Here is a 25,481-nt window from a genome sequence, read left to right on the forward strand (position 1 = left end):
CCACCTGGCCTGCCACAAAGGGTGACCTGGTGACTGATGGCCTCTAGACAGGTGCCACAGTTGAACTGAAGAGAATGCAATTACATTTTAAAGACACTTGACAATGCTTGTAACTGCAGTTGTTATTTTAGTGGAATATGAAGACACTAAAATGAAAAGGTTTTTGTCTATTATATACAGCATTTTAAAATCTTACGAACTTTTATAGTATCATTTGCCATTCTTTGATTGTATTTAACAAAGTTTAGGAAAATGAATGAAATGATGAGAGTTCAATGCTTCTTTGCATTTTCATTTGTTTGTTTTTGTGTTGTTTATACACTAGCACTAGTGTGTGTGTCACCGCTGATGTTTTCCATTCTTCATAGATGAAGCAGTCCATGGAAGAATTCAGAGCCCTTGCTTCCCGATACGGAGATCTGTATCAGGCATCTTTTGACGCTGACTCGGCCACGTTGAGGAATGTAGAACTGTATCCTAAGCTTGCCTCGTATTCCTTTTTTCTTGAGAAGTAGTCTTAAATGTCGACTGAGTACTGCAGATCTGCTTACCTACAGAATGTATATTAAATAACCCTCAGATTTGTTATAATTATAGTTCCCCTTTTGAATTTTAGTATGAGTAGAGTAATTCTACTTTTTAATCTGTCTCTTTTTTTTTTTTTTTTTTTTAAAGCAAAGTGAGTGACTCCAGGGTGATCTGCCCCTGCCTCCAGGAAGCCCACACAGAGCCGCAGGCCTGCGCACAGTGGCCAGCCCTCTTGTCTCAGCACCTCTGAAGGTGGAGGATGGCTTGGGCCTAGGAGTTTGAGGCCTGCCTGGGTAGTGAAGCAAGATGCTTGTCAGACAACCAGCCGGAATCAAAGGCTGCATCCTGCTGGTGCGGGGTGTGGCGTGCATTGTACTCACTTAGCTGAGATAGCACCATCTGTTTTCCACCAGAAGAGTTTGTTTTGCCCCAGCATTTTCCTTTCCTTTCCTTTGTGACTAACAACCATCTTTGTTCATGATCTTTTCAGAGTTTCAGTTATTTTTTTTGATCACTAAGCCCCCTTTAAGTTCTCCATATTTTCTTATAGCAACTTCAAATCAGTTTTAGGAAGAGGCAAGATCCAGTTATTTGGAAGTAGTTGTAGGATTTGCCAGCCAATAGTTCTTAGCATTTTGGCTTGTTGATTAATATTTAATAAATGTGTGGGTCCTTTGTGCTACAAAATGTGTGCATGACCTGCATCCCAAAATTTGCGTACAGTTTCAAGGGAATTGACCTTGTGAGCCCTAGCTAGGAACCAGGAGGTAAAGGTTCCATAGACCGATGACTTTTTTTTCTTTTTTAAAACTATCATCAGTAAAACTTTTGTTGTTGTTTTCTTGTTTGTTTCAGACTCTTACGAAGAACCCCTAGATCTAAGACAGAGACAAGAGTGGCTGTGCACAGATCTCCAGCCTCTTGGCTGGTTCCCCTTTCCCACATGGTGGGCCTCTGAAATACCTTCCCTGAGACAGGGTTTGAGGATCACTAGGAAAGACAGCATGTAGCGTTTAAAAGGAAAAACCAGACCCCAAGACCACTTGAGCTGGGAAAACACGATTACTTTGACTAAAAGTGCAGCCTCATCTTGACCTATTTAATATCGGATAATGTGAAATGTATAGTGAATTCCTTCTGTTTATGGATAGCCTTAACATTAATGTAGACAGCAGCAGAGCTGCTTACTTATATCTCACACGATAGAAGCCCTGATTTTGGATCCAGAATCAGCAAGGTAATAGTTAACATACAAAATACTTTTAAATAATGGTATTTTACCTATTCATCACAACAGTGTTTTTGAAAAGCAATTATAGAAGGGAAAGCAAAAAAATAACTCTTCCAATTGTTTGCCCAGGGTTACGTAACTAATGACCAAACATAAATTCTCTCTGTCATGTGTTTGCCTCCTGCCTTGTTTTCAGAACATTGATTTGGAAAAATAACTTGGAAAAAATTGTTTGAATTTGAACACCCTCTTATATAACTAAATTTTGTTGGGAAATAGTTAATAATACAGTTAAACTTAAACTTCAAAATTTTATTCGCTGTTTTCCCAAACCAAAAGATACCTCTGCCATTGCTTGATTAAAATTGTTTTTCCCAGCCCCAGTAGCTACCAAAATGATTAAGGAATGCTCCATTGTTTCTCCGTGGAGACCTCCGCAGGCTCTCCGCATTTATACTCGTCACGCTCCTGCCACCAGGTCACTGTTGATAGATGAATTTGTGGCTGAATGAGAAATTTTGGACAGTACACACAGTACAGTATTCAGAACAGAGAAATGGACTGAGGAAACTCCAGCTTGATGACTCTGCTTTTGTTTGCATACCATTAAAGGTAGTACTGTAATATATTACAGAACATTAAACTTCTGGAGAGTCAACGAAAGTTAAAGGTCTGTAAACAAAGTGTACTATCCCAAAAGACATGGAGACTCTGAATAAGGTGTGTGGAACTGTGCAGATGAAAAGAAAGATGGATTGTGTATCCAAGAAGCGATTAATTAGGTGTCACTGGATGAGAAGCATTTGTTTTGGAATTGTATTTCACTAATATATTTCACAATAATACTAATCTACCAAGGCCTGAGATTCCCTTAGCAGAGTTTTCAAAAAGAATGCGTCTGCAAAACACTTTCAGTTTCTCTGCCCCAAAGCACTGACTCAGTATTTTGTTTCAGGTTAATGCTAAGATTTTTGCTACCTTTTTGAAAGTGCTAGCTGCTCTCACACTAGACCGCGTGGCTCTTTATTTCTGCTTACCTGATCCATTTTAGTAATTTCACTTCTTGCCCTGGTGGAACTTAAAATACACTGCCAACAGGGAACAGGGCTTGAGCCAGGCAGATGTGAACATGACTCCCTTGTCACTCACTGCTCTGTGACCACGTCTGACCTCACTGAGCCAGTCTACGTAAACTCTAGGTAGAGACCGATGCCTGTTTCTGGGAACAGTTGTGAAGATCAAAAGGAAAAAGTCTGTACAAAGTGCCCAGTTGAAGAGCTTGTTTATAGAAGACCTTAAATGGATTTGGGGAATAATAGTGTTAATATCCAGCATATTTAAATTACCTACATTACATTTAAATATCCCTCAGGAAAACTTTTGAAAGCCTAGTCAAGATGCTGAAGTTGCTCTCTTCTCTTGCTTAGAAATATTTTCAGAAATCTGAGGGTCAGAAATAGAGGAAAAAGGAAGGCATCTAGGTTAAACTTTTCCCAGAATGCCCTTCGCATTCCTGTACATATTGATAATTACCTTTTCAGATGTCTTATGTCTCTCCTGGTAGCAACAAATTTAGACACTGTAGTACTGCTTAACAGTGTGGTAAAGAATCACATCATCGGGGGCTGGGGGTTTAGCTCAGCGGCATAAGTGCCTGCCTTGCAAGCAGGTAGTCGTGAGTTCGATCCCCGGTACCGATAAAAATGAAAAAAGACCAAAAAAAAAAAAAAAAGAATCACGTCATCTGAGCCTGTAATCCTAGCTGCTTCTGAGGCTGAGGTAGGAGGATCAGAGGTTTGAGCATTCTGGCCAACTTAACCTCACCTCATCTGAAAAAGGCCTGGGGATGAAGCTTGGTGGTGAAGAGCTTACCTAGAGGGTGCAAACCCTGGGTTCAGTCCTCAGCAGCAAGCCTCCATCAACTGAACTCACGTCTGGGTTTGAGTTTCAGCTTGCCCCTAGTAGTTGTAGGTATAGGTAAGTAAACCTCTCGAGGTCTCAGATTCCTTATCCATAAAGGGAAAGAAATCCGTTACTTGGAAAATTAACTGACAATGCAAGGAAAGTGCTTGACACAGGAAGTAAAGGAATTAACGTGTTAAAACGGCCGCGTAACTGATGCTGATCTTGCCTTCAGTTTTCAGGAGTACGGATCTACGGGAGCAGCCCATGCTGACAGCGAGTACGAGCGGAGGATGACGGCCGTGTACACGCATGTCTTGGAGGAGGTGGAGTCGCTCAACCGGAAGTACACCCCTGTCTCGTACATGGTAAGTGGGCTTTGCTCTCCGTGCCCTTCTCTGCGTGTAGAACAGGGTCCCCCAGCACCTACACGTGCCACTGTTGTGAGGTCAAATGAAGCTGGAATAGCTCTCAACCTGGTGACCGAGGAGAACCACCGTGGGAGCTTTTTTTTTTTTTTTTTTTTTTTTTTTTTTTGTCTTTTTCGTTTTTATCGATACCAAGGATCGAACTCATGACTACCTGCTTGCAAGCAGGCGCTTATACCACTGAGCTGAATCCCCAGCCCCTATCTTGGGAGCTTTTTAAACCATAAATCAATGTGCCCCGCTCCCTCTACCTCTTGCTCTGTGGAATTCGGCCCAGGCATTAGGATTTACAGTGGATCAACTCACAGCTTTTCAGCGGTTGAAGGTGTATTCAATAATGGGTCTACATCCCATTCTGTTTTCACCTTCGATGTACTGTTAGTAACAATGTGAAATAGTCGGCACTGTATTACAAGATAACCTTTGTGTTAGATGATTTTGCCCAAATGCAGGCTGATTTTAGTGTTCCAGAAACTTTGAAGGTAGGCGAGGCTAAATTATGTCTGATATCTACATGTTCACAGTGGGGCCGTATTTGTGTGTGTCACTGCCAGGTGGCTGTGATTTGAATTGGGTCATTCCTGCTGGCTTGACTGTCCCAGGCCACCCAACGGCACAGTCAGGCATATAGCACCAGTGTTTTAAGCTCAGAGCCACCTGACTACGAGACACACGAATTACAGCTGCATGGAGAATGTGTCAAGAGCAGACACTTATGTCTGGTGTTTGTGGAGCTGGGTGGTCTGTGATAATGTGCCAGCAGACTGGGCTCCATGAGGGTTCTCTCCCTGGCTTGCAGATGGCCACATACTGCTGTGTCTTTGTGTGCAGGGAAAAGGACAGAATTCTCTGGTCTCTTTTCCTCTACTTACAGGACACTAATCCCAGCTTGGCAGCCCCTCCTCCAACTGTTGTCACCCTGGATGTCAGGGCTCTGACATTTGAATTTGAAAAAACACAGACATGGAATCCTTAGCAGCCAAACTGAACTTTGCGCCTCCGAGAGTCTCTCCTCCACTGCTGTCTTAGTCACTCTCTCATAACGAGCAAAACACCCAAGCCCAAGGTGTAGAGGAGGAGAGGTGCAGTGGGCTCAGGGCTGTTAGCTGTCTCCACCCACATAGCAGCCGCAGGCTAGGAGCCCGCCATGAGGAAAGCTGTCCGGTTTAACTGCCAGGAAGCCGAGGTGAGGGGAGGAGCAAGAGAAAGCTGCTTCTGGGTCAGGGCCTGGCGACCGCCTCTGACCAGGCCCACCTACCTCCGCAGCACCTTTAACTGCTGAGCTCCTTTGTGGGTGCATCCACTGATGAATGTAGTGCCCCCTTGGCCCAGTCTGCTTCCCAGAGCCCCTCCCCTGAGCTCAGGTGAGTTTGGGGGACCCTAGATCTGAACAGTCGCAGGACTTCCACATAGGAATTCAGGAGGCAGACCTTGAGTCCATAGCAGCCAGCCTCTGAACTTGGACCCGGGAGAGTTCTTCCCATGCTCCTGTGGTGGATGCTGGCAGCACTGTAGCTCTCTCCCAGCTTCTGCTCTTCTCACTTTATACGCTCCCCCTTCATCAGGTATTTCAGAAGAAATTAGAAGGATGCGTTCTTCATCAGATGTAAGGGTGGGTCCTCTCTGTGATATGCTGCTTCCCAGGTGCAATCGTCAGGAGTGTTTGTAGTCATATAGACACAGCTGGTTGACACCGAGCTGGCTTGTGAAGGGAGATTATAGAGACTGTGAAGGAAACACATCTCCCTGAGAAGTGACTGTTTCCATAGCCTGCTAAACACCACTCCGAGAAGTTAAATAGATACTGAACAGCAAGCTCACTTCGCTGGGGGCGAATCCCCTCTATGTGATGGAGAGGAGGGAAAGGGTCTGCCCAGGAGACACCGACACGGAAAAGTCGTCCCTAGTTCATTCAGAGCTAGGCACAGACTCCTGCGCTGCCACTCCGCAGGGCTGCAATGTCAAATTATTTAATGTCCTTTTGTATAAAATGCAGAATTGCCTATCTCTTAAGATTACTGTTAAGTTTAAGTAATGCATGTTTTCTATCACAATTCTACCATATAAGGGGTAGTTAGTAAATGTTAGTTTCCTTTTCTCTCCTTCCAGATTGTATTCATAGATTTGCTACTTTGCACCTACAGGATATTCAGACATTTATTATTAGATCTTAGGAACAGAAAAGTGACAGAGACACAAGGTCTTCCATAGTCTGACAGGGAAAGGTTTTAGAAACACAATACAGCAAAGTTCTGCACGGGATAGTGGGGCAGCGCTGGAGGGAGACCAGGCCCAGCACGTCCATCCCCAGTGTCACTAAAAAGCTCAGGTCAGCGGAGGGACTCAGCTAGGCTTGGTGGCGCTGGCCGTAGTTCTAGAATCCGGGGAGCTGAGGCATGAGGACCTAAAGTTCAAAATTTTTGGAGGTCCTGCTTCCAAAACAGTTTTAAAAAGAGTAGGGATATAGCTCAGCGTAGAGACCACTGGTTCCATCCCCAGTACCAGAAAACAGAAGTTTATGTCAGAGAATTGGTAAAGCTGGTAGGGCACAGCTCAGGGAGAAGACAGGCTTGCGTGTGAGTTTTCCAGACAGATAAGGAGAGGTGGGGACTATCAGGCAGAGAGCACTTTGAGGAACAGCAGCAGTGTGACCTAGTGTGGCATCTTGGGGGAGCCTTCAGGGGCTGCTGCAGTGCACAGGCCAGCCACGAGGAGGCAGAGCTGGCGACAGGAGGCTTTGAACAAAGCATTGGGGTTTGGACTTTATCTCAAAGACACTAGGGAGCCTTCTTTGAATGTTAAGTGGGCAAGAGAAATAAATAGTTAACAAGCAGTGAGGTGTCAATGTGTATAGTCAGGTCAGGTCTGTAGGCCTCGGGATTAGAGGAGGAAAGAGTAGAAGTTCTCTGCAGCCATCCAGAATGGGACCCAGTGAGTAAGCGGCAGTGGGAATGGGAACGGGGTGCCTGGACAGATCTTAGGGGCGGGGTCATGTTTGCCATCTTGGTGTTTGTTTTAATGAGACATGAAGCTAAAGGTGTGGCTTCTAGGTTTCCAGCACCAGTGACTGGGGGTGCACCTGGGTGATCGTCTCCTGAGATGGAACATACAGGGGTGGAAGCCACTGACGGTGGCTGTTTTGGGATAGCCCAGGATGGAAGACAGATGAGCTGGGCCGCAGGTGGGACGTCAAGAGTGTCACCCCTTGGAGCATCCTGGGAAGAGAGTGCATTACCTGTGGAGACCACAGGGGCCGAAAAGAGAAGGGGACTGAGGACAGCGGAGGCACTTAGGGAAGCAGGTGGAGGGAGGGGAGTTAGGCAGGCGTGGGTGTCAGGCCTGTTGGAGATCCATGGAAGGAAAGCGCTGCCCGCTGCTGCGGAGACGCCTGTGCCCGAGAGCTGGAGAGACTATGGTGGGCTTAGCAAGCGCTCTAGTCCTCCTGCTCTGCTGTCCTGGTACGCAGTTTGCCATCTTCAGAGTGCCACTTTATAGTAATCTCCTGCAGAGGTGTCCCCAAGCGACCGACAGCCTTAGAGACAGTTCTCATATGACTGTAGCACCTGCTTCCTCTCCTGATTTAAAAAGCCAAATAGGGACTTTCTTCAGTGAAGGGGCCCACAGCTGTGGTGGCAAACCTAGGCCTGTGTGATGCAGCTGGCCATGGGTATCACTGAGAGCTATGAAAGGTTTGCCCTCGCTGCCCTAGAGTCACATATGGTGCATCAGTCTACCCTTGAGGGTGTTTCCATCCTTCCACGCCACAGTGGCACCAGAGGCCCCGCACAGGCAGCACGTTCCCGCCAGAGCTTGTCGGACTCCCTGGTGTGGAGGATGGCAGTGCTGCTCCAGCGGTTAGAGCTGCAGAAGTAGAACCGGTGCCTTTGCATGTGCCTTGTGATTTTCTCAGTTCATAGACCTGCTCTCTGTCCTCAGGCATAGAATGTTTACCTGCATGAACGATTGGGGGTTTTGGTTTGTCTGTTTGTTTTGCTTTTGGCCTTAATGCCCAGCTTTTTAAAGCTGTGTTTAAGCCAGGCATGCTAGTACACGCCTGTAATCCTGGTACTCCAGAGGCTGAGGCAAGGGTATCCTCACAGGTTTGAGCCCAGCCTGGGCTCCACAGTAAACTCAAGGCCACCCTGAACTGCACAGTGAGACCCTGTCTCAAAGAAAAGAAAAAAAATGACGCACATACATTTAAACATTTTTTCAAAACAAGCCTGGCAGCTCATGCCATCTACCCAGAAGCAGGACCTTGGTGCACAGGCAGCCTTGGGTGTCATACGTCGGTGCCTTGGGGGCACAGAGACAGAAAAGACTTAGAGGGACAGGAGCCGCGCAGGAGTGGTTCTCCTTCACCTGCGGTGCAGTGCTGTGGCAGCGTGTTAGTATTTCCTATTAAGTTTGTAAATAATGAAATAGAACAAAATCACTAAGGCGTTGGACATTGTGGCTTCTGGTCCCACCTTCCCTGATACCCCGTGTGTGGCCTGTGTCATCAGCAGAGTAATTGTCCTGAGTAATTTTTAACACGTCTTGGAACTCTTAAAAGTCTATGACTCCTTTCACTAAGACTGAAAAGATTCAGTTGTGTTTTTGTTTCTCTGCAGTTGGGCTGAAGTTTTCAAAACTCAGTTACATACGTGAGATAGATTTTAGAAGTAAAGTATTTTATTAGAGTTTCAGAGCCAGGTGTAGTGGCACATGCCTATAGTCCCAGCACTCAGGAAGCTGAAGCAGGAAGACTGCTGCAAGTTCAAGCCAGCCTGGACTATATAACAAGACCCTGTCTCAAAATAATAATTCCATAAAGACAGGCTGCTATAGTCATTCTTAGTCTGAATCCTGCTGAGTTTTCACTGTTGCCCACTCTGTGGGGACCCAGCAGAAAAACCTCATAGCTAGTGGAAAAGGAGGACAAGAATAAGCCACCAAGCTGAGAGCCAGGGTCAGGTGGGGGACCTGGACTCAGGCTCAGGGTGTCGTGTGCTGCCCTAGCTTCTTACCGTGCTGTTTGTCTCACCCTGCCATGTGTAGTTAAACTCTGTTTCAGTGTCGCCAATACTTACTAATATGTCTGATAGCTCTGCAGTCTATAGAAGTGTGAAATTTGCCCAGGAAGGAATGTGGGTTTTCTCCCTTCTCTTACCACTTTGAAGATAAAGTAAAGCCCCCATTGTGCCCCCTGGCATGAGTGATGGAATGGATAGGGAGACCGGGTTCTGGGTGTCGTGCCCCTTCCTGGTTGGTGTGTACTTCCGTAGCGGCCTATGTCAGTTCATGTCTGGCCATTGTTGGTGAAATCTGGAAGCTTACCTTCAGATGCTTTCTTTCTCTCCCCCAGCACACAGCTTGCCTCTGCAATGCCATCATCGCTTTGTTGAAAGTTCCCCTGTCGTTCCAGAGATATTTCTTCCAGAAACTGCAGTCGACCAGCATCAAGGTGAGACAGGCAGAATACTGAGGTTACTGCAGCTTTGAAAACCAGCTGCTTCTGGGAGTTAAATGGGACCTAGCTACATTTCAGAATCTAAATTTCGGTTTTGTAAAAATCTGTAGCCTTTAGTTTTATGCTTTTCCTTCCTTTGTTAAGAGATTCGGGAAAGGAGTGGGATTAAGAGTTAAACCTCTCCCTTTTCAGCTGTCAGAGCCAAGTGCAGTAGACAAGCATTTGAGTAGCTGGGTCCTTTATCTCCTGCGACAAGAATAAATTGGTGGTTTTATGATAGTGGCCTGCACGGATCTCAAGCCAGGTCTGACTGAGCAGCCCTTTTTGCCCTACTGAGGCTTAATAGGGCCAGGAAAATGTCACCAGTCTGCCCTCTGCACACTTTCGCCTTTTAATATCAAGTTTTGAGGGAACTGAATGAGTGTAATTAGTATTTTGAAATACTCAGACCACTCAAAAGTGAAAAGCTGTTGTTGATTCAAATATAGAATTGTTTGGAAATAAAAGGAAATTACCACTCTGAGATATTTCCTAGATTATCCCTGTCAGTTAATATCTGAAGTGAACTTATACATCCATTCAAATGCTTTTGCTTGCAAGTAGAAGAGCATTCCATTTCAAAATGACTTACATAATCAGGAAAAGTGATTATCTAGACGAGAAGACCAGAGCCCACAAGCCCCCAGAGCTGACTGGTTCAGCAGTTCAACATTAGTAGGAAACTCCTGTTTCTTCCATCTTCCATTTAACAAGACTTGCACCTTCTGTAATTAAACTATGTCTGGCATTTTTAATAGCTTTTTTAAAAAACTATTTTAAGGAAAGGTTAAAAATGGTATTTTGTTAACATATACAGAGCTCTGGGTTCAACCCCCAGCACTGGAAAGAAAAAGAAGTTATTTGGTTCATTTGTGGAACTTGACTTTAATATCAAAATGACTTCGCTGTGTAAATAATCCTAGAATTTTACATTAGCTTCCATTTGAATTCAGTGAATTAGCCAAGAGCAAAGAGACAGTATCTGAACCTGAAAATGTATACAGTGCTGCTCCCCTCCATCCCCACCGCCACCACCAGAAGTGGTGGCCCACCACAGGCTGGCCACCCGTGCCTTCACTTCCTGTCCTTTGTTTCCCTTCAGCAAAGCTGAGGATCGGGAGGAAAAGTGCAGGGGCTCTCAGGAGGCTCCAGGGTGAGGAAGCCCTCTGCCTGGCGTGCCACAGCCAGGGCCTCAGGAGGCCCTGATGAGCATGCGCGCGTCAGGCTGTGGCCGTGATGGGCACGGGCATGTCAGAAGGAAGCCGCTCCTGGCGGCTGGCATTTACCAGGTGTTTGCATTGCAGCTGGCTCTGTCGCCGTCCCCCCGGAACCCTGCAGAGCCCATTGCTGTCCAGAGTAACCAGCAGCTGGCACTGAAGGTGGAAGGAGTGGTTCAGCATGGATCAAAACCAGGACTCTTCCGCAAAATTCAGTCTGTCTGCCTGAATGTTTCTTCCACGCTGCAGAGTAAATCTGGACAAGACTACAAGGTAACTCAGGAGGCGGCAGGATCACGATGGGCATTTTCCATTGTGTTTCGTGTTAAGCTGATTGCAGGTACATAAACCACACACACATACTGGGATCTGAGGAGACTGCTAAGCCTTCTTTTTCTGCCTTAACCAGTTCACAGAGACAGCACCCAGACAGGGAGCAGGATAGGAAGTGTGCTGCTGTTGCAGCTGTGTGGAACCCTAACTCAGCTGCCTCTGGGGAACTGTCCAGCCCAGGCCCAGCCCCAGCCAGTACACAGGCGGGAACTTTCCTGGAAAGCCCAGTGCCAGTGAGGAGTGCCCCAATGCCCAGAGAAGGGGTGCCTGGCTCCCCTACTTAGTGACCGGTCAGACCTCGCCCTCCTCAGAGGCTGGTCTGGTTAAACTCCTGAAAACTCCCTCCTCCAGAGCAGCACTCTGCACGTATATAGCGTTAACACACAGTAGTCAGATACAATAAAACCTTCCCTTAGGCCTATAGCCCTAGGAATGGGCCTTGTGGAGAAGTCAGGAAGTAGGTTCTAGGCAAAATCAAGTTTATGTTGTTAGCTGGACACAGGGTGACGACTGTGTCCCTGTCGCAGACATCTCTCTCCAGCTCCCTGGTGGTTTGTCCACAGTAAGTAGAGTTGGAGAACAAGTTCACCTTTGTACAGCAGAGCTGTTCCGATCCCAGAGTGGCTTTGCTTTGGGGACATGTTTAAACTAGTAAGTTGTGGCAAGGAAGAGGCTCATCTAAGACGATATAACAGGACAGAATTTGTTTTCTTCAGCAGGGTCCAGCTAGAAGCCCAGCACTACTGTAAGCCATCGTGGCTGCTTTCTTTGTAACTTCTTTCCAGGGCTCTTTATCTACTCGGTGCCAAGGCTCCGCCTTGGTTCTTCTCTCTTCCTCCTTTGATTGGTGGCACAAGCATAGTGCCTTATGTAGCCACTCAGTGAGTATTTGATGAATGGTGAGAAAAGCTGTACTCTGTGCACTGTAAGGTACAGCTATTAGGGCTGAGTAATCTCAGGCATCACCGGAGATAGTAATAGGAGTTTATGTGGTTTATCCCAGTGTGTGCCTTTCTCCTGACTTCCAATTTGAAATGACCGTAACCATGAATCTCTTAGTTCCTTGAATATAATCATTTCCTCTGCTAAGAAAAGCGTCACTCAGCCCCAGCAGCACTGCTGGTTGACTTACCTCTCAGGAGGAGCTGATTCAAGGAGGAAGCTGGCGTCATGGCTATGCGTGCGTCATGCTTCACAGTATTCATGGCGCCCAGCTTGCAGCACAGAAAGGTTAATCAGACTGCCACGCCTGTTCTGCTCCTTTTAAGGAAGTTCTTTGGTAGTCCTGTTCTTAGAGAATAAAAGCCCCACAAAAGCTGGCTGCAAAGAGTAAAAAAGCACCCCCATACCATAAATAGTTCTTAGGAATTAGTGACTTCAAAAAGTGGCACATGCCTGTAGTCCCAGCACTCAGAAGGCTGAGGCAGGAGGGTCATTGCAAATTTGAGACCAGCCTGAGCTACCCAGTGAGCTTAAGACCAGCCTGAAGTGCATAGTGAAACCCTGTCTCAAAAAGACGTTTAAAAAAAAAAATTGGTGACTTCATTAATATTACAAGGAAATGCATCTGGAAGTCTGACCTCATGAAAGCTGCTCATAAAGCCACAAAGCTGCAGGCGCTGTTAGGCACATTAGCACCACGCAAGCACACCGTGAACAGAGCGGTCCGGCCGAGGGTCCAGTAGGATTACTGTTAGTCGGTCTTCTGAGTAAGTCTGCCTCCGGGCTTACTGCATCTTGGGTAGAGGTGAGGACACAGCGGCAGATTTCATTCTTTTCTTTGAAAGACGAGGCGTGCGTGTCCCGTGGATGATCCCGTTGGTGTGGGCTTTGTACCGACCTTGAGCACAGTGTGCAGGTCCTGGGGTAACTTGTAAGAGGAGGCTGACAGAGAGGCGGCATCTCACCAGCTAACCACGATCTTCTATTTCATTCTCTTGGATTTCACACTGTGGAAGTGGGCATTGGAGAAAGGTGGGGAACCACAGGGAGGGAAGCAGCCTGTGGGGGTGATGAGAGGCTCCAGGAGCAGCTGCTTCTCCAGGCAAGCGGGAGGTGGGCTTAAGAGTCCAGAGGGTGGCTCTGGAGTCAGCTGCCTCAGTGCACATTTGAGTGCACATTCGTACTGTGCCTCAGGGGACCTGTACCACCCTCTGGCCACAGCCACATCACTGAAAAGCAAGGATGGTGACAGTCCTCGCACTCTGACGGCCTGGTTCGCGGTGCGCACAGGGTGAACAAGCTGTCACTGAGTTAGCGATCTCTGTTCCAGATACCCCTGGACAATATGACCAATGAGATGGAGCAGAGGGTTGAGCCGCATAACGACTACTTCAGCACCCAGTTTCTGTTGAACTTTGCCATCCTTGGGACACACAACATCACAGTGGAGTCCTCCGTGAAGGACGCCAATGGCATCGTGTGGAAGACTGGCCCCAGAACCACCATATTTGTGAAATCCCTGGAAGACCCGTATTCGCAGCAGATACGCCTGCAGCAGCAGCAGGCCCAGCAGCCACTGCAGCAGCAGCAGCAGCGAAACATCTACCCCCGCTTCTAACCCTGCAGCCAGGGCCCCATGGACTCGCGACACCCGTCAGAGGCGGAGACAGTTTGCTTTCTTGTGTGGATGACGAAGGTTACTTTGATTTCCATAATGTAACATTTGGTAAAATGGTGGGGTTATTTCCCCCCTTAAAAATATTAGGTTAAGGGCCGGCAATTTAGTTTAGTGGCTCAAGCGCTTGCCTGCTAAGCACAAGGTCATGAGTTCAATCCCCAATACAAAAAAAAGGTTAGGTTAACTAATAATTTCTTAGCCAAAAAGATTTTTTTTCCTTCTTCCTTCACCAAGTCCTTTGTCTCATGTTTGATGGTTTTGTTGATTTACTTTTTTGTTGCTGAGTTTTTTCTTCCTTCAAGAATAGTCGTCCAGGCTGGGGATTTAGCTCAGCAGTGTAAGCACTTGCCTGGCAAGCACTAGGTCATGAGTCTGATTGCCGGTACCAAAAAAAGAATAGTCGTTTACTGGGGTCACAGAGTTAGTAAGTTTGACTGCTTCTCTGCTGGAACCCGTGGTGTGCTGTCCCACCCCGGCAGGAATCGGAGCTGTCATGGGGAACCTCTTCCGGATCAGTGCGGCTCCATCTGGAACCGCAGAAGCCGGGCCCTGAAAGATGGCCTGGAAGTGTCTCTGCCACATCCCGCCCCTGCATCCCTGGGTCTGCAGCCCCTCAGGATTGCAGCATCCTGTGCTATTGCAGCATCCTGTGCTATTACGGATTTGGTATTTAATTCACCCAAAGAGCAGCTAGCAGTCAACAGAGAAAAACTGGAGGTGAATGATCTGTAGTTTTTCCCAGTGTGTGTGTGACTATTACAGAGCCGCTTTGCATTGTTTCTGAAAGTGAAAAGGTCACCTTCTGTTCTCAGTGAAAGGGGCAAGTCTTTCCCTTTGACTTCTTTGGTTTCTCCTGGACGAATTATGTGGCTCTGGGCTTGCTGTCTGCAAGAGCATTTTCCTTACAACAGTGTGAGCTGGTTGTGGCACTCAGGGGACAATTTCCGGTTAGCCAGGAAACCCCTTCTCTTTCTTTTTCAGTACTAGTTGTGGTTTATTTGTTTGTTTTGTTTGTGGTCCTGACGCAGACCACTAAGTGTAACTTGGCGCTTTCTTCCTCAGAGATCGCCTGGTGCTTTGGGACCAAGTGTCCTCAACACTGGGGCTACTCGTCCGCTGCAGGTACTGAGGACACGCAGCTGGGCACATGCCCTGGAATTGTCCTGTTTGAATAATCTCAGCTTCTTTGTGTTTTATGTTTTTCTCTTCAGAGTTACTTTAATTCCACAGAGGGTTCATGTTTTGTGCTTTTTTTAAGGTTTTAACTGTTGGCATGGGGTCACTGGGGATGAGACGCGATTGGCAGCTCCGGTCCTGCCTGATGGCTTGGCTTTGTGAGGTGTTGTCCCAGCATAGCCACACTGTGCCCACAGCCAGTCAGTGTCACAGCTGTGTGTCAGCAGTGACGTCCTCGGAGATGCTGTGCAGGTGTCCGCGGTGTGCAGGGTGCACCACTCTGTCAGCATCTGGAAACATACGCCTCGGGGGAAATCGCCAGAGCTGTTGGAGGACAATGCAGAGCCTCGTGGCTTCTGCCTGGCATGGAAAGAGCTGAATCAGGAAGCGTGGGCTGCACTCTGGCTGTGACTCATGAGCTCTATGATCTAGAACAAGTCACCTTCTGTAGACCTTAGTTCTCTGGAAAGTGACTGAATTAAGTTAGGTTTCTTCAGTCTAGAGTTCCATTGTCAGATGACTAAAAGACCTAAGACGCAGTACTGAGTGGAATCGCGTGGCTTGGTTTGCTTTGCTTTGCTTTGGAGCTGGGGCTTGACCCCAGGGCCTCATGCATGCTGAGCATACAGTCTGCCACTCAGCTGCCCTATAACCTCAGTCCCAGAAAATCTTTTTGTACTTACTTTTTAACTATGTAATGCTACAAATATGAATTTTGAGTTTCTGGTACTGTTTTAAGGTAGAATTGTCCAAAAGAAAGACAAGTTAGTAAGCTACCAATTTGGAAAGATTCCTTGGACAACTTCCCAAATTTTGTGTTCTTAAAAAATAGGCTTGTGAGCAAGGCATCGTGGTACACACCTGTAATCCCAGCATTCAGGAGGCTGAGGCAGGAGAATCGCTGTGAGTTTAAAGCCAGTCTAAACTACATAGTGAAAACCTGTCTCAAAACGAAGGGGCAGGGGGAAGGGGCTTGGTAATTAAAATTATGAATTCTTTGACATGTGATGTGGAACCCTTGGTACAAACTTGGAATTAGTAAAATAAAGACAAACCCCAAGTAGCTCAGAGTGTGTAAATAATTATGAAGAAAAAGGTAACTTTTATTTTCGTGTGCCATTAGACCCAGGATTGGAATTCAGATTTTATGTACATACACAATCTACTGCATTTTTTTGGTATTTGGTATCAACTATTAAATAGTGGTTGTGGTGCAGAACTGTGTTTATACTTTCAAAACACCAATGAATGAAAAGGAAAAATATTGAAGGAAAGCCACAAAAAAGGTGTGCATACTGACTCAGAGGTGAGGGTGCGCTGGAATTTAGAAATCAAGATAAAGAGCGTTGGCTGGATCCAGGCAGGCAGCACTCATTTTTCTCAAGAGTGCAGCCGCATTGCAGTGTGGCTTTGTGGCTCCAGGCACAGCCTGTGGAGCCGCGCACCTAGGCTCAGCTCTCAGTGCTCCTGCCTTTGCGATCTTGCACCAACTGTTTCTCTCTGCCTCTCTCCTCCTTCCTAATAGGAAGCATGGGTGGGTGAGAGAGTTGAGCTCTCACAGCATTGGCACGTGGGGAGCCCCGGAGTGTGCCTGCCACGTAACAGGGTACATGTGTTTGCTACGCCTGTCGCTGCCACTGTTACAGTAGACCTCGTAGTTTTCCCAGGGTTAGGTCACTTCTTAAGCTTCCCTCTGCCGTTCACACATTCAGCCGGCTTCCTTCCTGCTCAGTTCAGGTTAACATCACTTAATGATGATGTAACCAAAGTGTAATTTTGTTCTGTAAATCATGAAATATTCAAAAAGAAACATACAAAGAAAATCAGGTATACTACTTTCTGCTGATTACTTCCAGTGATGATAGCAGTGCCCAACTTAGAAATTAGGTGCTATTGTCCTCCAGCATACACTAAGAAATCCCCAGATAAGACCCAAGCAGCTCAGGAGCCACGGCAGGGAATTCTCAGCTCTGCGCTGTGTAAGTCACTCTTCACAGTTAGACCCAGTTTGGAAAAGGAGGGACCAACCAAGTGAGATCTGCAGCCTGGAGTCGTGGAGAGGTCAGTGGGAATTGTAAGGCCCACTTCTGTGCCAGTACCTGCCCACAGAATGTTGAGAGGAAGGTGACCTGCCACTTAGTGTATAGAGTATAAGCACACTGGCCAGTAGAATTTTCTGTCACAATAAAGTGTTCTCCAAGACTGCACTAAATCCGTCAGCCACATACAGAGACACTCAGCACTTAAAATACAGCTGCAATGACAGGAAAACTGACTCACTTTTAATTCAGTTAAATGTAAATAGCTTCATGTAACTGGCACCTGGAGAACTAGACAGTGGAAGGAATGAAAAAGGAAGAGATAAGGTCTCACTCCTTACGGACACCTACCCAGCAGGCTACTAGATAAGGAAGTGTCCCCATGGAAGAGTGGAATACAAGGTTATTTAGTACTTTTGCGTGTGCCTTCTGGTTGTATACTGCCGGGTAGTCTTTCCGCAGTGCTGCCCAAGATCCAACCTCCATCAGTCACAGACGTGGCCTGGGGTGGGATGGGGGCCACATCCCAGAGTCTGGTAAACCGGCTTAGCGCCTCCAAGCAGCGATCCAGCAGGAGGCTGGAATTGCTTCCGTTTCTTGCCCAGGAACACAGACCTGTAACACTGTAGGCTGTGTTTTATTGGCTCAGTCTAAAGTACTAAGCAACTGAATTTTGAATTGTAATTGGATTGAAACCGGAAGTCATATTTTTCTCCTTAGAACACTAGACCCAGAGCCATTGATTGCACATTTTAATTTATAAAAAGTATTGTAAATATACATTTTTTATATCTGTAGTAAGAAAACTTTTCAGTGTGTAGCTTTCCCTTTATCCTCCCGCTCATGTATTTGCTAATCTCCCCCAGAGCAGTTCTGTTCTACTGTTGTGCAAGGTATAATTACCCTCTGTTATTTAGGGCTGGTTAAAGATTGAAAGTTAGAGGAGTGTCTTCCTCGCAGGGCATCACAGGGCACTACTTCGGCCCAGCCTTTGTATACCTAGCTGGTGGACTAAGACCTCAGATCGCTGTATTGTTGTATCCAGGTAGTTTTGTTGCTGCCACTGTTTTTGTTTTAGTAAAATTATAAAGGTGGCATCATATAGACAAATCAGAAGAACGGGGAGATAAGCGGCCACCAGACACCCACTGAGGCCAGGGTGTGTTCAGGGAGGGTGGTCACACACAGGAGAGCCCTCCTTCACTTGCTTGGTTTCCTAGGAGATTTTGTTGGTGACTTTGGGTGCAGCTTATTGTGACAGTGACTGGAGTGCTTAGGGGAGGTGCGTGGAGCCCAGATTGCTCTGAGGAATTCTGGGAAGACAGCAGTGTCTGTCTCTCCTGTTTCCTGAACCCACAAAGGCGAAAACAGGCCGTGCTCCCTCCCCTCACCGCCAAGGAATCCGAGGCGCTGTGAGGCTTTCTGTGTTACCTCCCCCAGCTGCCTTGGGAAGAGTGAGCTGAGCAGAGGGTCAGGAGTCACTAAGGCCTGTCCCTCCCCCTGGAGAAGTGCAGGTGCCCTTGCTGCAAGGCCTGCTGTGACCTCTGCTGCCACCACGGGGGGAAAAGACTAATCAGGGAGAGCCCACAGGCTTGCGGTCTCCTTTGACAGCAAAGGATCTCTATTTTTAGAGAGCCTGGCAAGGGCTTTCTAAAAGCAGTTGACAATGCACAGAAGTGTGTCATTCTTGAGATTCTTTCATTTTTCTTTTTTTCAGTTTTGAAATTCTTAGTAGCATCCCCTCGAGTGTGGCTGTCAGGGAGGAGGATGGGCATGCAGAGAGCCAGAAAGCTGTCCAGCGCCTTCTCATCGCGGCACTGGGAGTGCAGTCCCTTTCTTGACCTCTTGACTGATCAGAGACAGTTGGGTGCCAGGCGGAAGAGATTATGAAAAAGGCTGAGCCCTGCAGTACAGTAAATAGCCTTGAGGACATAGGAGCTTACACTCAGGTATTTCTCCTGCTGCAGGGCTGCTGCTCTGGCCAGGCTGCCAGGTGCCTGGGTCCAGTGTCACATTTCCAGGTACCAGGCATCAGGGCGAAGTGACTGCAATCCTGGAGTCGCTTAAGCAGCACCAGCTCTAACCTCCTTAGTGATCACAGTGTCCCTGGGGACTGGCACAGCATTAGCCCCGGCTAGGTTTGCTGTCTGGACTCTTCTTGAGAGCCCTCAATGGCAAGAGAGGCCCAGGGCTGACCCAGGCTCTCCCCATGCACCAGTGACTGACAGAAAGCACTTTGTCATCTTGAATATGGGGCTGCTCCGCTGACAGCACAGGCCCTGCACCTCGCTCAGTGAGTTTGCCGAGCAGGAGTCAGCTTGGACAGAGTTCCCAGATCTGTGCCAAAAGCAGGGCTCTCAAGGCCACAAGCAATTTGGAACTCAACTTGCCAAGTGTTTTTGAGGTGGGCACCCTGCACCAGGCCCTGGGAGATGCGTTGGTGGTGAGATCCCTGGGTTCACAGCTGTGCCACTCTTGGGAGTCCAGGGGGAGGCCTATGAGGAACCTGCTGGGTGGACTGTGTTGCTGTCCCCTCCAATGGCCTGGGTGAGCTGTGTGTGTCCTCACAGGGAGAGGAGCTGTGCGATTGGGGTGGGGGGGCAGTGCCTCTGCTGTCCACGCCCTCTCTGCACCCCAGGCTGCCTGGATGCTCTTGAGCTCAGTGTGCACTTGCTCACCTCCGACTCTGGTCCATTTCCCTTCCACCCAGACTCCACAAGCCATCCATCTGTCTGTCCCTCCCTCAGTGCTCCCTGTCTCCAGCCAGGCACAACACTCTCCCTCCACCTCTTGAGTCACACGTGGCTGAAACAGGCTGCCTGGGCCTCTGTCGGCATCAGTGTGGCTGAGGTCACCCTACCCCATCACTGGAGTACCCTCCCATCAGCCTGGCCACGCAGGCTCCAGCCCTGGCTGTCCCCAGGAGCACCGTGCCCTGTTCAGCCAGGAGCAGGGATCCAGGTGGTCCCAGTGCAGCTGCTGCCCTGACATCGGGTCTGAGGCAGGAAGGGTGGACATGGCTGAGACATGCAAGAAAGTGTTTTGTCCATCATTTTTCTTGTAGTCAGCCTCACTTCACGAACAACCTCCTCTTGGTCAGAGTTTGGTGATGAGTCGCGTGCCCGGCCAGCCTGTGTCCCTCCCTGTGCACCCCTCGCTGCTTTTCTCTCCCTCGGGCTGACCGGATGCTATTGTACACAGGGCATCCTCGTACAGCCCATGGACAGCATCACATCCTGGGGTCCTCGAGTGCATCCAAGGTGCTGAGGGGACCTGAGCAGGATGCTAGCGCCTGGGGAGGTGCCTGAAGCGCTGGCCGGAGACCCTGTGGGAAGCAGTGGGTTGGTCAGCAAGACACCAGGGGAGAGGAAAACAAGAAGAGAGGGAGCCGGAGGTGGCCCTCGGTGTCTCCAGAGCCAGCTGTGCCACCAACCATTCGGGCTCAGACCCGATGCCTCCACTGCTGCATTGGTCCTGCGTGGACTGCCGGCCAGCGGGGCCTGGCTTCTTGCACCCCACTCCCCATCTGCTGTCCCCCACAGCTCCTGCAGGGCTTTGGGGCTCAAGGCCTCCCTCTGGGCGGCTGCCTCAGGCAGGTAGCCTTGGGAGTGGGCAAGACCAGTTTTTGTGCTACCAGATAGCAGAGGAAGAAAACAGTGGAGTCCCTGCCAGAGGCCCCTGAGCTGCTGCATCCTTTGGATGAAGCGCAGTGAACATCTTTGTGCTTTTCTTTGGGACATTCAATGATACATGGTCTTTTCCTCGTCCTGTGATCCTTGGCACCATGGGAGAAGTGCAGGGTTAAAGCAGACAAAAAAAAAAAAAAAAAATTAGGTCTTTTTAACATCCAAAATAAGATGCACACTGAGAGGTAGATCGGGGCTGTAGACAGAGGCTAGAGAAAGAGCAGTATGATAACCATGGACGTGGGACCTGTTTCCTGAAGCCCAGGACGCTGGGTGCCTCTGCGGATTTGTGCACACTTGCACCTGTGTGCAGCTCCCCCTCCCCCTCTGCTCCTTCTCTCCCTGTCCCTCCGTCCCCCCAGCCTGGGAACATGCCCTGACAGTGCCACCCCAGCTTCCCTTCCCTATGAAAGCCTTCAGCTGCTTCGGCCTGCTGCTTACACACCTGTCTCCTCTCCCAGACTGTCATGTTCCAAGACGGGAATGAGGAGGAGTTCAGGTTTGTATTCTCAGCATTCAGCATCCTGGCTGGTGCATAGTAGGAGGTCGAAAAAGTTTAATCCCTGATCGCAGAGTTCCATTTCCAGTGACCTAGATTCCACGGAGTTTCTGATCCCAGGAACCTGGCCACCAAGTGCGGACTGTAAACACGAGGGCTATTGCTCAGCCGAATCCTGGGCATTGCTGTCCTCAGCCCAGTAAACAGATGGCCTTGGGCTCTACTGCAGAGGCCCAGGGTTCCGTGCCACGTGTGACCCAGCCCTGCAGCTTCCAGGGCTGTGACCATGGAGAAGCTTTGTCCTGCCTGTCAGATGCTTCCTCCGTCTGTCCCGAGGTGGTAATTAGAAAGCTCTGATTCCTGAAAGGATGGCTACTGTTCGTAGTCACCAAGGGGCACTGTGTCACAGCAGCATGAGAGTGAGACAGTTGATGGGAGCAGGGAAACAGTAAGGATAAGCATTCCCAGAGGCACACTGATCTAAACCACAAAGCCTCTTGGATGGGGCTTGAGAACGGTAAAAGCCTGTGATGTGCCAGCTCCTAAGGGCGGGAGCCCATGCCAGGTGGCTGCTGGAGAGCTCCCCTGGTGGCTCGGACAGCTTTGCCAGCTTTGTCCCGTAGGTGTTGTCACTTTGATGGAATTTCCCTCAGTGAGTGCGGTCTTCCTGCTGGGTTCCAGGGAGAGCCACCAGTCCTTCCACAATCCTTTGCAAGAGAAGCAGAGAATTCATTCTCCATTCTCTATATGATGAAAACAGGTCTCTAGATAATGGAGAGCCCACCCCCGCTTCTGCTGCTAATATCTGCAGAGAGAAAAGTGATCCGAGCCGTATCTTGGCTACCTCTGGTCAGCAGGCTGAGAAAACCCAGGTACTCCATGTGTATGAAAAGGTCACCTTAATAAATAGTGCCTTCTGGAGTGGGGAAACATCTTTAAGCATGGCTCTGACGCTCCCTATAACAATACTGTGTAGCTATTAAGATTGGCAGTTGTAACCAGCCTTGATGGCACACTCCTGTAATCCCAGTACTTGGGAGGTTGAGGCTGGAGGATCTCCATGGATTCAAGGCCAATTTGGGCTACATAGTTCAAGGCCAGCCTGAATTGCATAGTGAGACCTCAAAAAAAAAAAAAAAAAGTGACCATTACAATGTACATCTACTGATTGCCATAGAAATGTGTTTATATTTTCAAGGAAGAGAGTTTACAAGGACTAGGGATTTAGCTCCGTGGCTTAAGCGCCTGCTTGGTGAGCTCTAGGTTGTGAATTTGATCCTGGGTACCCCTTCCCCCCAAAAAAGCTTGTAAAACGATGAATATGGCATCATTTCATAATATATATTTAATTGAGATAGTCTTGCTGTACAGCTCAGTACAGTGCTGCCCTCGAACTCACCGTACAGCCCAGCTTCCCAAGGGCCTCAGCCTCCCAAGTGCTGGGATTACAAGCAAGCACCCATGCCCAGTTATATACATGTTTATGTGCAGGTGTGTCAAAGAATCTGTGAGGCTTATCAAAGTATTGGGAAGAAAAAATATAAGTAGGCTCCAAGTGTACATACTACATAAAAATCAAAAGTTTATTGCAACTAACAGTAGGAAAACTAGACTAGCAATAGGGAAAAAAGTCTCACCTCCAAAGTTAGGTCACGGCATAGAAAAAGGATGTAAGTATATATTTTCTTTTTTTTTTTTCACCAGCAGCAGAACCCAGGACCTTCGCAGGTGCTGTGCTGCTGAGCTGTCTTGAAGCAAGAATGGAAACCCCCAAAGAACAGGGCCCCTTTACACTGCACACTATATTTATGATATAGGCTTACAAGTCTTTTTCATTCCCCTCCTGCCATCAGTGTCTGCCAGCCTCGGCCAGGACCAGGCAGTTCAGTGCTTTCAGGTGACAAAGTGACTGGTAGGTTGCTAGGGAAGCTTTGGGCCAGAGGTTGCTGGCCTGCATGCAGTCGCTGCTGGGGTCTACAAAGTGCTTCCAATCGTGGTCCGCTGTCACCTCTCCGGACTATCGGTGGGGGGCGACTACTAGCCACCCAGGTGTCTCTCTGAGCCCCGAGCTGTCCATGTCCTTCGCCCTGGGGCGTCCAGGACGCAGCCTCTGACAGCCACTGGAGCCTTTGCTGGCTGCATCCTTGTCCTCATGGAGGCCTGGCCTGGAGCTGGCGTGGGAGTCAGGAGCAGAGCTGAAGGCACAGGGGGGCCCTGGCAAGGGCTTTTGACAAAGCAGGAACGGGCCTGGGAAATGTCCCACAGGAGTTAATGCCCTGTCTCCCTCCACCCCTTTTTTATGTGCCGGGTTCAGGACCCAGGGCCTACAGCAACTCTAGGCAAACGCTTTATCCCTGAGTTACATTCCTAACCCTTTTTGTCCATCAAAATGTTATGTATTCATTAAAAAACAAAACAAAACAGGGTGTCATCATGTAACCCAGGCTGGCCTTGAGTTCCTGATCCCTCCCTCCTGCCTCAGCCTCCTGAGTACTGGGATAACAGGTCAGTGCCACCACACCTGCCTTTTTCCCCATTTAAAAAAATAACACGCCGGCACTTGTGTAATGGTGTCTCCTGAGCTGTAGGGTATCTGGGTCCAGTCAAGGATTAAACATGATAGTAGTAGGATTTTTTTTACCCCGAAACGCACACAGTAGTCAGGGTGGTCAATAAGCTGGAAACGGCTCCTTCACCTCCACGGGTTCCGTGAGGGTCAGGCACTGGTGAGCCTGGGGGAGATGCCAAGGGGAGGGTACACGCCCTCCCCGGACCGGCTCTGAGCCCCCAGAGGTCTGCACTGTGAAATAAACGCAGCCACAGCGGAGTCCCCAGAGCGCAGGGAGCAACAGGAGAGGAGATGAAGTCATTTTCCGGTTCTGTACCCAGCCCACTGTTTAGGACAGGGCCATTCAGAGAAAGACATTGCTCGCGATCTCCCCCCTGCTGGGAAGTTACAGAGTGGGCACACAGACTTCTACACGTGGGCGCAGCTCCGTGTGGTCTGTGATTACTTAGGAGATACAGCAGCTGGGCAATCTGGTAGTATTTGTAGTCCCAGGTACGGGAGGCTGAGACAGGATGATAACTTGGGTCTAGGAGCTCGAAAATCGTGCACCTGGGCAACATAGCAAGATCCTGTCTCAAAAACAAAAACAAAAAAAAAGCAGTAAACACAAAATGAGACTCCTGCAGTGTAACACAGGAGACTTTTAGAGTAAACTTTTAAAATTAGTACTTGCTTACAGGACCTGAGGATTACACATACCACGGGGCATTGGCACATGTGTGTACACAGCTTAACTCCCCCTCCCCCTCCCACATTGCTCCCTCCAATTCTTGGTCCCCTTGAAGCAGAGGTGCTGTCACGAGGATAAAACGCGAGGCCAGGGACGCCGTCATTTATGGCCAAGCGTTGTGTGCTACACTTCATTCCATGGGTGCAGCTTTTATACACCTGACAGCGCAGTAGGTTTGCTCGCACCTGCATCGCCACAAACATGCCAGGCACGTGCACGCTGCCAGGTCCAGCAGCTGTGTGTCCTCAGCTGACAGGAGTTTTTGAGCCCCTTTGTCAGCTGGTGCAACCATGTCTCGGGTGGGCTGGCGCTGACCAGGCGTCACCGTGTGCTGCGTGACTGCCCCAGCAAGCTCTGGGATTCTGCGTGTGGGAACAGCAGATTTTCCACGCTGTGTTTGTGTATCTTACGGGACCCGAAGGCCGTTCTTGGAGCTGATCCAGGGACGCAGCAAAGGCAAGGTGGACTCCCTCCAGGGGACTCCCACTGTGGCCTGGGTGCCTAGCCGATCCCTTTCTTTGGGACTCGGCGGGTGAGGTGCCCGTGTGCCATGCGCCCTGCGTGTGTCAGCGCGGACCAGCGCAGAGCAGGAGACCCGAGTGCCCACTGCGCAGCCGCAGTGTGCGCCATCCTTTCCCGTCAGTGCACCGTGACGTCACCAAGACGGCCGGAGCAGGAGGCACGAGGTGACCCCTGCTGCCCTTCGTGCTTTACCTCGCGTGGGCACGGAGGGCAGCTGTGCTTGCCTCTGTGAACATTAGCAGGCTGCAAGTGGGACTTGGCCACGCACCCCCGCACCCCAGGCAACGCCGAGGACATATGTGGGACAGATGTGATCTCTGCAGAATCAAGGAAATCTTATCAAGACAACTTCAAGTCAGGGCTCGGTTGCCTGGCTTAGCTGGTCAGGACCCCCAGCAGGAAACTGGAAAATCCTCTTAATCAGCAAGAGTGGGAGACACGTAGAGGGCTACAGTCATGCATGGAGAGGCTGTGGTCACTCCCAGCTGTCTTTCATCCCAAACCTGCCAC

The 25,481-nt window shown here is 48.9% G+C and overlaps 1 protein-coding gene across 1 annotated transcript in view; it reads left to right on the top strand.

Annotated features, from left to right (window-relative positions):
* Ints7 (integrator complex subunit 7) overlaps positions 1–16,145 on the top strand; it is a 78,776-nt gene extending 62,631 nt beyond the window's left edge. Inside the window, exons 15-20 of the mRNA XM_003474217.5 lie at positions 369–472; positions 1,697–1,765; positions 3,897–4,029; positions 9,437–9,535; positions 10,885–11,070; positions 13,403–16,145. Of these exons, the coding sequence (XP_003474265.1) occupies positions 369–472; positions 1,697–1,765; positions 3,897–4,029; positions 9,437–9,535; positions 10,885–11,070; positions 13,403–13,690 (879 nt within the window). The 3' untranslated portion in view covers positions 13,691–16,145. The remainder of the gene's footprint in view (positions 1–368; positions 473–1,696; positions 1,766–3,896; positions 4,030–9,436; positions 9,536–10,884; positions 11,071–13,402) is intronic.
* The last annotated feature ends 9,336 nt before the right edge of the window (positions 16,146–25,481 follow it).

Source organism: Cavia porcellus, unplaced genomic scaffold (assembly GCF_034190915.1).
Source record: "Cavia porcellus strain 051 isolate PalLab524CR breed Dunkin Hartley unplaced genomic scaffold, mCavPor4.1 scaffold_26, whole genome shotgun sequence".
Taxonomy (NCBI): Eukaryota; Metazoa; Chordata; class Mammalia; order Rodentia; family Caviidae; genus Cavia; species Cavia porcellus.